General features: G+C 44.8%; 2 protein-coding genes across 9 annotated transcripts in view; both read left to right on the top strand.

Annotated features, from left to right (window-relative positions):
• Positions 1-350: 350 nt before the first annotated feature.
• On the top strand, positions 351-8,019 carry GCM2 (glial cells missing transcription factor 2). Its single transcript, XM_066188067.1, has 5 exons — positions 351-392; positions 1,683-1,935; positions 2,325-2,437; positions 3,886-4,011; positions 4,240-8,019. Exons 1-5 carry the CDS (start codon positions 351-353, stop codon positions 5,119-5,121), a joined length of 1,416 nt encoding a protein of 471 aa, XP_066044164.1. The 3' UTR covers positions 5,122-8,019.
• A 5,040-nt stretch (positions 8,020-13,059) lies between these two features.
• MAK (male germ cell associated kinase) overlaps positions 13,060-14,738 on the top strand; it is a 29,380-nt gene continuing 27,701 nt past the window's right edge. For 4 of the 8 annotated variants that reach the window (XM_066188015.1, XM_066188024.1, XM_066188044.1 and 1 more), the window contains exon 1: positions 13,275-14,603. The gene's annotated coding sequence lies outside the window, so the exon portion shown is untranslated. Of the gene's footprint in view, positions 13,138-13,274; positions 14,604-14,738 lie in introns of those variants that run through there. The other 4 variants (XM_066187985.1, XM_066187995.1, XM_066188035.1 and 1 more) reach the window with 4 other exon arrangements.

The raw sequence follows: 14,738 nt of genomic DNA, 5'->3' as shown, positions 1-14,738 counted from the left end.
ACATGGGTCCCTCACCTCTCCATGACCCCTCCCATCACCCCGGCCACCCGCGGCAGCGAGCGGCACAGCCCCGCGGCTGCCGGGTTAGACTTCCTTCCTGCTCAAATTTGCTAAGGTGACAGCCCCCAGCGCTGCGGGGTGGATTCGTGCACAGCCCCTGTGTCTATTCCCCGTCACACACCTCCAGGTGAGGGTAGCGGGACCCGCCTGTGGCGTGGAGGGGCCGCGGTGGGGTTCGGTGATGGTGCTGCTGTTCCGCCTGCGGGGCCGGCGGAGAGCTCCCCCCAACATCTCGGCGACGCCCCGACGGCATAAAAAACCGGGAGCCGCCACCCACCCCACTGTGTGCCATGAAGCTCACCTGGGACATCAACGACCCCAAGCTGCCGCAGGTAACTCGTGGGCGGGGAGGTTCTGGGGAAACTCTCCGTCCAGCTCTAACGCGGAGCTGGGGGACAGCGGAACGAACTTCACTTTAAGCAAAGCTTTGTTTTACGTTCTACTTTATTTCTCTTGCGCCTTTTCAATTTTTCTTTGTTTTGTAGTCTTTAAAAAGTTACTTGTAACAAAAGTATGGATTTGATGCACAGTTTTCCCTAGCTGGATATGAACTCCTAAAACAACCTGTGGCTCCATTTCGGCAGATTCCTTCTCCCTCCTCCCCCTTTTCCTTGCTCAAGAAATGTTGAATAGAAGCTTGAACTGACTGTTTACTACTATGATCCAAGTTATCTAATTATTTCTTTGGTTTCTCGATGCAACGCTAATGCCAATGAGCACTCCACTTTTGTCTAGTTGTGAGTTTCAAATGCGTTTTTTAATTTGCAACGTTTTTCATCTTAGAGTTTCTTTAAATTTACAGAGCCCATGCTGTTATGTCTTAATTAATGTCTTAATGCTGTAAATGCTAGTAGTTTCTGTTAATGCTTCTGTTTGCTGAGATTGCTCTTACATGTGGTACAGACATATGTGAAATATGTATTGCATTGTAAATATTTGCAGTTTAAAATCTTCTTTCTGGTAATTACAATTTCGTAAGGAGCTCCAGAAAGCCACGAAATTCCAAATTGAAATGTTCTTTCTTTGTGCCACTATACATACATTGGAAGTACATTTGCAATGACAAATGTTTTTATCTCTATTTTTTTGGAAAAGACTTACTCAAATCATATGAGATGTACTTTAAGAAGCCATTCTGTAGCTAAAACTTCTAGTTTCCTGCCTCCAGGTGCATGGTCCCACAACAAGGAGAACTTAATAGCAGTGGTGATCAGGGTGGCTTGTATCCTGTCTGGGCACACTGATAGTAGACCAGTCAGTAAATTCTGGGAGTAAGGCTGATGTCTTAGAGCTGGTAACTTCACTATAAAAGGCATATGTGTCAACAGAATGCTACAATGGATCATGATGCAAAAGAGGAAAGGATCCTGACTTTCTTTTCAGATATGGAATCTCCGACTGCCCTAGTCCTTTTAGAGAGCGCTTCTGAACAAGTTATTCTTTTAATATTTCTTTTTCTGCTGCTTGGCTGGTCATAGAAAACGCAATTTTTTTTCGCTCCCTTATGTATTTTATAACAAGGCGAAAATATCAGGTTGTAATATACTAATAACTTTTTTTTTTTTTTTTTTTTTTTTTCCTCCTTGCTGCCTTGCCCTCTTACCCCACCTACCCTGCCGCAGGAGCCCAAGCATTTCGATGCCTTCCAGGAATGGCCCGACGGCTACGTGCGGCTCATCTACTCGAGCGAGGAGAAGAACGCACAGCGGCATCTCAGCGGCTGGGCCATGCGCAACACCAACAACCACAACTGCCAGATCCTCAAGAAATCCTGCCTGGGCGTGGTGGTGTGTGCCCGGAGCTGCGCTCTGCCCGGCGGGGCCCGGCTGCAGCTCCGCCCCGCCATATGCGACAAGGCTCGGCAGAAGCAACAAAGTAAGAGGCGCCCAGAGAGAGCTGCCGTGCCCAAGGGACCCCGTTTCTTTCATCTGGGCTTGATTTCCAAACTGGAGTCACTCTTACTTGCGTGGAGACTAAGGCATAATTGCAATGACCGATTAACCCCAAATTTCATCCGTGTCTGTTTGCAAATACTTAAGGGGATATGGATTTAAGTCCTTTAAATTATTAGCATCTGTAACTAGTGGGCAGCTCTAGTTCGTATCGTTTAGCTGTGCTTGGTCGTCTATGTTGCATTTCCTTGAACAATACATTTTAATCTGAATGTTGCAGGGGTCTGATCGTGTTGCTCTTGAGCTCTGTTTACCCTCAGGCAGCATCCTTGTCCTAAACCAATCTCTTCAGTAGTTTCTGTCTGTTCACAGAGAAAGCCTGCCCCAACTGTAACTCCGCCCTCGAGTTGATTCCTTGCCGAGGACACAGTGGCTATCCGGTCACAAACTTCTGGAGGCTTGATGGCAAAGCAATATTTTTCCAGGTAGAAAGCAGCTGTAAATATTTGTGCATGCTATATAAATTATACCTGTATATAAAATAATACCTGTAAAGAGAGAGATTTCTTCCTCCTTTCCCCTGCTTTTTTTATGTAACAGAGACCATGATGCAGGCGTAGTCCATGACTGAATTTCTCTTTCGTATGAACAGGACAAAAACAAATAAAAACACTTGGCTATCTCTTTAAAAACAGTACTTATGGGTTGGCAATATTCAATTTTAACTACAATATCACTGGTGGCTAAAATTCTTCTGTTTACATAACACAAATATGAACAAAAATGTTGTCTTGCACCCTGGTGCATATGACAACTGGATCTCTCCAGTGTTTATTTCCAAATACTTATTTCCTACTAAAATAAACAGGGGGGAAAAAAGCCTTACTTAATTTACACGAGTTGAAACTTGAAAATTCTACTTCATGTGAAACCAGCCTTTGAATTTTGAAAAATTTAAAATCTTGACAGGAAAAAAGAGGAATCTTAGCTGAAATTTGAAATTTCATCTTGATTTTTTTTTAAGCAACATCGGAACAAAAAGTTTCTGTTCTATGACATTACATTTTCTCCCAGATAATTCTTCCCCCTGACTCACACGGCAGTGAATTCTGTTCTCCAGTCAATAAATGGAAGAAAACTGCCCGTATGCCCAGATTCCCTGCTGTATTATTCAAATGTTCTCTTACAGACATGCAAAACTGGAAACTTTTACTATCAAAAAAGTTGATAAATCATTGCTTAGAAGTTAATTGCTGCTTGAGAAAGGACTGTTTTAAAAGCAATTTTTAGGTTGTTACTTTGTATTAGGGACTGTACGTAGATCTGTTCAGACAAATGAATAAGGAAATGTAGTGTCCATCATAGATAAATGTACACTACATAAATGTAGTGTTCATCATATACCAATGTAACTTTGGTTATGTAGATCTGCATACCCACAGATCTTTCAATACTAGAGCATCTTCGGATGGTTTTCAGTTCTGTTCAAGAAGGTGTATTGCTTTAAGAGAATATTTGTCATCCTGTGGCATGAAAAAGGCTCTTTAAAGCCTATTTATACAATCTATATATCTGCTTATAAAGCAGAACTGAGATACTGGACTGCAGACAACCAACCAAGATAATTTTGTCCCCTTTGTTCTAATTATCTATTCCTGAATGTTACAAAATTAGGTAGCACTTTTGCTCCTTCATCAGCTCTGCAGTCCTCACTGACTTCTCCCTCACTTTTTCCTCCTACATGCATCCAAATTATGATTTCTTCTATTTCTTTATTTTCACAATGAATTTGTCCTTGTTTAGTTTTTCCTTCCTTTTTTCTTGTGCCAAACCACAGACCATGCTGTAACTACCTCTTGTACTACTTAGAGCATTTTGTCTTATCTTACTCCCTTCCAGGTTCACTTCTAATTATCAGTTAATCCTAATTTAGGCTAAAGGAGTCCATGACCACCCCCGACCTGAGAGTAAACTGGAGGCAGAGGCAAGAAGAAGTGCAATTAAGAAGCAAATGTCCTCTTACCACCACTCCCAGAAAAAGAGATCTCTAAACTCAGAGGTAAGTCAAAGTCATTAGTGAAATAAAAAGGTGACAAAAATGAATGCTTTTTTTGTCAATTAAAAAGGTGTGATAAGCACGTACTGGCGATCCCAGGGCAAAACAAAGCTTTACACCATGCTACATCTGTTAATTTGAGGCTGAAACTAGCAATAGCACAAGTATCGAGACATACATGTCTGGGCAGTATTGATTCCTGTACCTTAAAGATCTACTTCTTCTTTTCAGGCAGGAAGGTACCATGACAGTGGTGGTTACACCAATAGCCTACAGAATTTTCACTGCATGGATGGCCCAGAAAGAGTTGGTATCTTCACAGACACCAATTTTTCGATTCCAGCCCAGTCTTACCCTCCGCTGCAGAATGCAGATCTCTACAAGGCACCTTATGACTCAGCCAGCTTCCAAGAGGACCAGCTATCGCCATACCCTAAATGCCCAAATCCAAGGATCTATGTGCCCAGGCCATGCAGTTATGAGTTTGGAGTTCCTACATTTATAAGCTCGAGTCCTTACCCAACATTTTACACAGATCTGAGCAGTCCTGCCATTGATGCAGACCCTCTCAGCCTGAACGGGTCTCACTACAACGCTGTGGCTGCCCATGATAAGAGCTTTGATAACCCTGGCAGACATTACGGACTGAAACCGGGGTGGGGGAAGACGGGCAGCGGAGACCGGAGTGACTTTGGGCAGATGCCAACAAGTGCTCCCCACCCTTACTACAGTGGGGATTACCCCTGCAGGTACAGCCCCAGCCCCACACCCATGGCCCCGCCGCTGCAGACTGTCATCACCACCACCACCAAGGTGTCCTACCAGGCCTACAAGCCACCCACGCTGAAATACAGTGACAACCTCTGCGACATGAAGAACATCCAGAGCTACACCCACGTGGCAGAAAACGTCTCGGGTGCCATCTATTCGGGGATGAAGATCCAGGAAGACTTTGGGATGATAAAGTCAGCATTGCTCTACCAGCACGATTCCATTCCCACAAAATCCAAGCCAGGTGAGAGCGTGGAAAGCTATCGGTATGGGCTCCCCCTGGGCAACAGCTTTGCTGAGCATGAAGGCCAGGCCCTAAGGTTTGAGAGTGCTGAATATTGACTAAACTGTGCCTACATGGCAAGTACCTGCAGACAGGAGAACAGACTATTCTGCTGACCACGTGAGTACTAAGCCAAGTGGTTTGGGATCTGAGGAGATGTAAGGGAACAGAACACCAAGACAGCTTTTTCCCAAAAGCACCTTTCTGGAGCTGTGTGCTGTGTGAATTATATTTTGCATCTAATTTCAAGGAAGTCCCATGCAATCACTAAAATAGCATAAGGAACTGAGACCAAAGCACACCTTGGAGAAAGTAATATGGAGGCACTGCTCCTCTGGAAGTCAACAGCCTCCTCTGACAGCAAGTGCCACCCACTTATAACTACAACTCCTGTCAGATGCTTCAAGCTTTGAGAGAAAATACGCCATCTGTAAGAAAGAAAAGACTAATCAGGTAATGGAAAAGAAATGAAGGAAGGTGGCTATAGATTATAGCCAACTGAAGAAAATGGCAGGGAAAGAAAAAAATAAAAGAAATGTGAAAGCAAGAGAATTGGCAGAATAATTCACCTGGATGGTCCATTCACCTGCCATGATCCTTTTGATGAGTGGAAAGATCAGCTAAGTTTCTCTGAAATGAGAAATGAAAAACCTGAAACCTAAGAAAGGAAACATGGTAAATTCTTGTTGCTTTTTGATCCCCTGTATGAAGAGTGGAGACTAGCCAGCCTTTCTATGTAAGAAAGACAGCCCAGTGCAGCCACACCAGGAACTGATGCCCTGTAACACTCAGCCTGGAGGCAGGAAGGCTCAGGTGACCCCACCAAGCCAAGCATCACATGGCTGCCAGAGTTAACTTATGCAGTCCTGAAAACCATTTGCAGGGAAACTGGTTTTTGCGTAAAGGGGCCTGGCAAGCTGGTCAGACCAATTGGTTATTGGTGCAGAATTCTCTTTACCCATGAATACAACTCGTCCTGTCTAAGAATGCACCATCCCAGCTGCTTAGTACAGGTCAGTGTTGAACAAACCTTTCCTGGCTGCCTCTTGGCACTCCATCAGATCTTTCTCCCTCTCCTGAGGGACTTCTAGTCATTTTTCTCTCTGTAATCATAGCTGACAGCACTACAGCAGAAATTAAACAACCAGCCAACAGAGAGGTTATGAAACAAAATCTCCAAACGGAGCTAAGCAAAGAAAACATAAGGAAATGCATTCCCAAATTCATCCCTAAACCAACTAATTCTTCATTAATCTGGAAAGAAGAAAAAACAGCAGCACTGGGTTAAAACTAAAAGATATTTCAAAAGCTGCCTAGTACTGGGGAACAGAACTCTCACCCAAAATGTGTGTGCCAAACAAGGGAGCGAAGTAAACACAGCGAATTGATCGGAGTCAAAAAAAGTTCTTTCGGTACCATTATTATTAAGTTACACAATATCTTTAACTTATTGAACACCTTTTTTTTCACCTCTGTCTTATGTATATTTTTGCCATGAAGCAGCATACTACTGTAGTCCTTCAATAAACGTGAAATCACAGTTAAAAGCAAGGCACCATGTAAAGTAATGTGAGCAGCTGGCTAGTTAGAATTATAAGGCTCTGTGCACGGAAGCTATCATTAAACTGGCAAACAAATTGTATTTTCAAAGCACAGCATACAAATATCTGAGGTTTAAAAATAGTTATTTCTGATGTAGTTTATTTTCCTTCTTTTTATATTTTTATGAAAAGTAACGTGTTCAGTCTGAGATGTGAAACTGAGCCCCACAGGAATTTAGTTAATAGCATCCTGTTTTAGCAGTGGATTATTCAGCATTTTAAAAATTCAAGCCAGATAAAGATGGAATTCATAAAAAGACTACATTAATTCACCTGCAGCAAGCTTACCTTGTCTTTTAGCTCTAGTGTACTTGTTGTATATCTCACTTGGCTTTTGTTAAACTGTTATGGCAACCCTTCTACCAAGTGTTTTAAATTACTGATAAGAGATTCAAGTGAACAATATGAATTTGATAATTAGCCCACATACTAACCTTTAAAAAAGAAAAAAAAAAAAAAAAAAAAAGGTGGTTTGTGAATTATTACCCCAAAAGACTGATGCAAAACTTTAGAGTTTAGGAACATATAACACTATGCCTGTTTACAGAACTGGGATTTCTCACTGTATGCTAAATCATATTGAGGCATTTGACATGTAGAATAAAAATCAAGGCTTACAGTCTTATAAGTGTACAGTGAAAAAAAAAATGTAAGAGGGGAATTAAGGCCAAACAAAATAACTAAAAAAGCTGAAAAGATTCACTGTAGATAGGAAAATCAAGGAAAATATTAAAGCTTGTATTTGCTCTATTTTATAGTGATTTTAGAGCAGTTAGCCAAACACAACTCAAGCACAAGTTATTAAAATACTACACGCTTCTAAAACAGACAAGCTGTGGGGGTTGAATGCTATTTACATTACTGGTATAAAACTTGTCATTGTAGTTGTATGCTTAAATTATTATGCTATCCAATTAAACATAGCCTTTAAAGCAGAACTTTGTACACCAGGAAAGAAAATGCAGCCAATTGTGTTAACATGCTACTTTTAGGGTGTGGATTTGTTTATAATAAACATGACAGAGGTTTAAGCACAGTGGAAAGCTATGGTGGTAATTACCTTGCTGCATCATCTGAGCAGTACAACAAATAAAACCACTCTAAAGGTTATTGCAGTATTTCTTCACCTTGATTCCTCTCATGTACAAGTGTCTGGGATGAGATTAGCTCTATGTTACCTTTCACAGGTTAAAAATCAGATGGAAAATGTCTAGAGATGTAGACAGTTTTTTCTCTTCAAAATCCATAAATGTAAAGGCAATGGGAGTTTCTGAAACAAAACAAAACAAAACAAAACAAAAAAAAACAAACAAAAAAACCCAACCAAACAAAAAAGCTGAAATTGAAAGCCTCATTGTAGGTTAATACAGCTGCAGCACTGACTTTAAAAGCATGTTAGGAAAAGCAGAGTCCTGAAGCAAGATGGTCCCTCAGTGAGCACTTTCTCTTCCATTCATCGTCCCTTTCAAGTGTGGTTTCTGCTTCTGCATTGAGCACCTGATAGAAGCCCTTCACCAGCCTGTACTCTGACAGACATCTCCACCTAACTCCAGTTGTTATGGCATTGTTATGGCAAAATCACAGAGGGAGCAGAAGCGAAGGTGCTTTCAAATCTCAGTCTCCTGTAGCTCTGGCTTAATTCAGGTTACAAGGGCCCTACTGAGGTGAAGCACCACCTGCCCCCATGCTGAGGATGCCCTTTGTACCAGAACAGCAGCCTAGCAGTGGCAAAGGTTAAAAGCCCAAACACTGAATGGATGCCTCCCAGAGACAAGAGGCCCAGGACAACACGTTTCAATTTGTACCCATGAAATTCAGCCTTGTGTCACACACCTGAGAGATGCAAATACCTGTGGGCATCACGTCATGGTCACACCTCAAGGGGGACAGACAGAGCCTGGCACACTGTCCTGCTCCATGTATCCACCCAGTCCTGCTAAAGACCTCCAGTGAGTCTGAGCAATCTGCTTAGCCCTTGCTCCTCTTCTGAAAGCAGGTTATCTCAGGACATTTCAAATGTGCTAAATGCTACAGACAAGGCATGCAGGAACTTGGCTATTTGGGGCTTATTGAGCCTGAAGTAGTCATCTCTTCATCTGGGGGGAAAATTATCACCTTAAAGACAGAGACAAGCTTTTCTCTCAGTTCCAGGAGTGGAAATCACCAGTGCAACAGAATTGAATATGATTTGAGACTTTTTCCTTCCTGGGGATTTTCTGGGATTTCTTCTGGATTCCTGGGGTTTTTCTTTAGTTTATTTTTGGGGCAAAGCTATCTAATACAGCTGAGACAGCTTTCACCAAAGTAGATCATGTTTCCTGAGAGACATCATTTAATCAGACACACAATGCAATTCTAGGGGTGCATTTAAGAAAGTTCATGTCATTCCCACCCTTATCAGTAGAAGTCACATGCAGACAAAAAGAAGAGAACCAAGGCATTTAGTGTTGGAGTGGTTCCTCCCAACACATAGACCAAGTTAGTCCAGGCCTATTAAAATCCCTCTGCCTGAGAAATAAGAAGAGTAGTGTACAGTTGTTATCCATGCCTGGATTACTGCCTTTGGTCTTCTAGCTGCCTAAAGTATCTGCCTGTCACTCACAAGCAAAGGGAAGGTGAACCAGATAGTGTTTATATAGTGCTACACCTGGGATAGTACAAAATGGAGAGTGCAATTCAACACAGCACCTCTCCAGGCTTGTAAGAGTCCACATGAGACATGAAGATCAGTTGGACGACACAGGCGCAAGCAAGTATCACAGGGAAACATTGCTAGTTTGGCTCAACCTTATTTAAACAAACAGAAAAATGAAGTTTACACAGTCCCTGTAAGCTTCAACATGCATGCTGGCACTTGTGATAGTGTTTGGGAGAAGGCAGTTTCAGGTATTTGGCTGGCACTTGAGCATAGCATCAACACCTTTAAGGGCCACAACCAAAGGAGGTTCTTTCAACAGAAAATTACCGGTGGGTCTGTGTGTCTTGTTTTGTAAAATAAGCAAGGAAGCAGGTGCATAAGGATGTTCTCAGAGGTGCTTTAGCAGGGCTCACAAATATCCTGGGTCTCTGTTCCATCCTGTTTCTTTTCCTTCAGTTTCCTGGTTCATAGCAAGAGCACAGGACAGCACCTTTCCCCTGTCTTTATGATGAAATGAAGTGTTAAGTGACTGGTTTGCAGTGCTTGTACTGCAACTCCACACCACATTGCAGTCTGGCTCAAACATTGCCAAGTCCTGTCTACAGCCTTTCTGTCTTCACGTGTGTGAAATGTTGGGGACCATTACAAAAAGTACCAACAATTGACAGACACAAGGTCCTGGTAACAGAATTTAAGTTTGAATGTTTCTCTTGTGCAAAACTAATACAGAAATTATTCAAACATAAACCTCTTGCTTGTGTCAGATCTCTTATAAGTGACTGTAATTAGACTGGAAATGCCCCATGAGCAACCAAGAGCATTTTCATTTTGTTCAGCAACATGGACAGTGGGATTGAATGTACGCTTAAGCATGGTTGATGATGACACCGAGCTGTGTGCTGCAGCCAGCACACTGAAGGGAAGGGATGGCATCCAGAAGGATCTGGAGAGGCTGGAGATGGGACTGTGCGAACCTCGTGGAGTTCAACAAGGCCGAGTGCAAGGTCCTACACATGGGTCAGGGCAATCCTAAGCACCAGTGCAGGCTGGGGGAGAATGGATTGAGAGCAGCCCTGAGGAGGAGGACTTGGGGCTCTTGGTTGCTCAGCATGACCCAGCAGTGTGTGCCTGCAGCCCAGAAATCCAAATGTATCCTGGGCTGCATCCAAAGCAGCATGGCCAGCCAGGGGAGGTGATTCTGCCCCTCTGCCCTGCTCTGGTGAGACCCTACCTGCAGTGCTGCATCCAGCTCTGGGGTCCCCAACATGAGAAGGTTGTGGACCTGCTGGAGCAAGGCCAGAGGAGGCCATGAAGTTGCTGAGAGGGCTGGAGCACGTCTCCAATGAAGACAGGCTGAGAGAGCTGGGGCTGTTCAGCCTGGAGAAGAGAAAGTTCTTGGCTGACCTAGCAACATTCTTCCAGTACCTAATGGGGGCCTGCAAGAGAGCTGGAGAGGGACTTTTTACAGGGACATGTAGGGGTAAGACAAGGGGGAATGGCTTTACACTAAGACAGGGTGGGTTTAGATTAAATATTAGGCAGAAATTCTTTACTGTGAGGGTGATGAGGCCCTGGAACAGGTTTCCTAGAAAAGCTGTGGATGCTCTCGAAGTGTTCAAGGCCAGGTTGGATCAGGCTCTGAGAGATCTGGTCTAGTGGAAGGTGTCCCTGACCATGGCAGGGAGGTTGGAACTAGATGATTTTTAAGGTTCTTTCCAGCCCAAACCATTCTATGATCTTACAAAACAGAGCGGCAGCACTGGAGTAAGGGTAGGGAGCCCATCACTGCGAAAGGACAGCCATGGCACATGGCTAAACTGTAGAGAGAGGAAAGGACACAAGGGCAGGGAGAGAACATCACAGGGTAACTGCTGGAATATTTCCACTGACAGTGGAGAGGTGTTTTCACATATGTACGGTAGAGATGTATCCATGTAGTAGTGTTCAAACATATTCTTGGAAGTTAATGCATGGTTTAATTCTTTGCTACATACAATCAGCTCCTGCTGAATATCTGCCTGAATTCTGCTGTGTGGGTTTTGGTACTTTCTTCCTTCTCATGTCCAAGTCTCACCTTTGAACTTTATTTTACCTGGCAGTCACCTCTGATGTTTTATTTCAGTAAAGGAAACAGGCATATTTTGTTTCAGAAAATATAGTGTTGTTTTCTTGTACTTTCATTTCAGTAAGCTATGTGCAAGTGGTCAAATCCTTTGAATTCCAGAAAACCAATTCCCATAGCCCCACGTTCCACCCAGTTGACTTGCGGTGGAATCAATTAATCTGTCAACAGTTTTTAAACCATCACAAAGTTACCATGCCAATTAATGAGGAACAGGGAGGGGGGAGAAAGAAAAAGGTAAAATGAAAACAGCGTCCTATTTTTGCTCAGCCAGCCTGAGCTTCCAGCTTGGCCGAACAGATAGGAATTTGAATTTGTAAAACAATTTTCTGCCTTTCCCTCCATGGTGCTTCTAGTAGTTATTGTGCTGAAATGATCTCCTCCTTTTCTTGTCCCTCATTCTTAAAAACATTAAAAAATAGGATGCTCAAGCGAATGTTGAGAATTGAAGCTTAAAATGAGACTTCCCTGCCAAAATCATCTCTGGATCAGACACTACATATGCTATTTTTTATATCTGTGCCTTCTGTACATCTTGGAAAAATGTAAGATTGCAAAGGACCAAGGAGAAAGTTCATTATTATTTTTGTAATAGAAATACATGTATTTTTGAATGCATAGAGCACTTACAGTTTCTCCCCTGCATCAATATTAGCAACATGCATTTTAAAAAATTGGTTACAATAAATAATTAATTTAAAAATACTAAGGGGGAAAAAAATCCCTCAGGTTTCACTACAGCTGTGAATATTACAGGTGGGAATTTCTGTACAAATCCTAAGTACACTGTGGCTTAAGCTGCTAGCTTTATTTCATATGATCATAGAATGGTTTGGATTGGAAGGGGACCTTGAAGGTCATCTAGTTCCAAACCCCGTGCCACGAGCAGGGACACCTTCCACTAGACCAGGATGCTCAGAGTCCCATTCAACCTGGTTTTGAACACCTCCAGGGATGGGCCATCCACAACTTCCCAGGGCAGCCAGTTCCTGTGCCTCACCAGCATCACAGCAAAGATTCTTTTTCCCCCAATATCTAATCTCTTTCAATTTGAAGCCACTTCCCTTTGTCCATGCTCTTGTAAATAGACTCTATCCTTCCTGAAAGCTCCCTTTAGGTACTGGGAGGCTGCTCCAAGGTCAGCCTGAAGCCTTCTCTTCTCCAGGCTGAATAGCTCCAGCTCTCTCAGCCTCTCTTCACCGGAGACGTACTGCAGCCCTGTATCACAGAACATCAAGCTCAGGTCCACGTCCTTCCTCTGCTGGGAACACCAGAGCTAGATACAGCGCTGCAGGTGGGGTCTCACCAGAGCACCAAATATATAGTCAACACATAATTACTATTAGCAGTAATCATAATAAGGTCTGTCTAAAGACGATCTCGCCTATCACGGGGCCACCTCCAGAGAACCCGTGACGTGGCTCTCGCCGCCAGAGCTGAGAGCTGAGGCTCTGGCCTGCTTTCCGACAGAGTGCTATCCCCACTCCCCACAGCGCTGTTTACCCGCCGCCTCCCAGCTCCTCCGCTCCAGCTGGGACTCTCGGGCAGCCGTGCCCGCGGCCGGGAGGGCGGTGCCGGCGGCGGGGCCCGCCCCAGCCTGGGGCCCGGCCCCGCGCCCGTCTCCCCGGTGACGGGGCAGAGCGGCCCGGCCGAGGCAGGCGGCGGGCGGGCCGGGGACTCGGCGGCACCGACTGGCTCCGCCCGCAGCGCCGCGGTGAGTGCGGGGCGGCGGGGACGGCGGCGGGGACGGCGGTGGGGCCCCGTCGGGCGGGGCTGGTGAGCGCCCGTGCCCCAGGGGCTGGGCCTCTCTGTGGTCCTCCCAGCACGGAGGAGGTGCTGGTTTGGGCTGCGGCGGGAGCCTTCGGAGCTCCGTTCCTAAAGCGGAGGGCTGCTGCCGGCCCCCGGCACGGTTCGGGGGCTCGGGCCGCTATTGGGGGGAACTCGCGTGTGTGGGGGGCTGCCCCGCTGCAGCGCTGGGCTGTGGGAGCGGCAGCGCCGCGTGGGTGCGGAGCCTGCGGGACACGGACCCTGCCTGCTTTGGCGTCGGTAGGGGAGAGCCGGGCCTTGGCGGCCTCAGAGGTCCGCGGTTAATGAGAGGAGGTGAAGGTGTGGTTAGGAGAACCGGGGTGAAACTCGCAGGCCGGGCGGTGCCGAGTTTCATTGCCCGAGCGAGCGGCAGGAGCGCCGTGCTCCCCTTGGCGCTGTGAGAGTTAAGGAGGGTAGCTGTGCACACTTGGGAGGCGACTGAGTGTCACCGGGGGAACTGAAATGGAAACAAGCATTTGTTTCCATTCCCAAGACTGAGAGGGGATCTCATTAGTGCGTGTACTTATCTCAAAGGCAGGTGCCAAGAGGATGGTGCCAGACTTTTTTCGGTGGTGCCCAGCGGCAGGATGAGGAGCAATGGCCATAAACTGAAACATAAGAAGTTCCACCCCAACACGACGAAGAACTTTACACTGAGGGTGGCAGAGCACTGGAACAGGCTGCCCAGGGAGGTCGTGGAGTCTCCCTCTTTGGAGACTCTCAAAACCCACCTGGATGTGTTCCTGTGTCACCTGCTTTAGGTGACCCTGCCTTGGCAGGGGGTTTGGATTACATGATCTCCAGAGGTCCTTTCCAACCATAACGATTCTGTGTTTTATTGAAACTTACGGTGATGCCGGTGCTGGAAGATGAGTGGTTCATATTTCTTCTAGACACTGCCCAAGACTGGAGACTTGAAGTTCCAGCAGCACTGAAACCACTGTTATCCTGAAACTTGCTGTAATACTTGGTGGGAAGGGGTTTCATGGGGGTAGGAAGAGGTAGCCATGCTGGCATGGTGGTAATTTGCTGAAAAAGTTGATATGAATAATTTTGCTTTGAAACCAAAGCTAGCTGGGAGCAAAACTGGAGAAAATACTTAGAGGAAACTGGAGTTCTTGATGTGATATGCCCCATCCCGAATGCCTGATACACACAAGTGGAACAATATATTAGATTTTTAAAGGGATGTAAAAAAAATTAAGGCAGTCTGTTTCAAAGCACCAGTATTTATTGTCAATGCTATTGACTTCTTTCTTGCAGCTGAGCCTCATGCTTTTAAATAACTGCTGGTCATTGATTAGGGTAGTGGATTTGAAGTTAATCTCAAGAACTGGATCTACCTGTCGTGGGACCTGATTACTGGCAGCTTTGGTAATATACAGTCACTACCAAGAAGGTTCTTGTAGCAAAATTTGTTTGTTGTTTTGTGGTTGCATTTGGTTTTTTTTTGGTTTTTTTTTTTAAATTTAGGGGTTTTTTTCACTTTTAAAATCTGTATCAGCATTA

Source organism: Chamaea fasciata, unplaced genomic scaffold (genome assembly GCF_029207755.1).
Source record: "Chamaea fasciata isolate MVZ Bird 193981 ecotype frontalis unplaced genomic scaffold, bChaFas1.0.hap1 SCAF_1, whole genome shotgun sequence".
Lineage (NCBI taxonomy): Eukaryota > Metazoa > Chordata > Aves > Passeriformes > Sylviidae > Chamaea > Chamaea fasciata.
The sequence above is the reverse complement of the archived record's forward strand: the minus strand, read 5'-3'. Positions and strand labels throughout refer to the sequence as shown.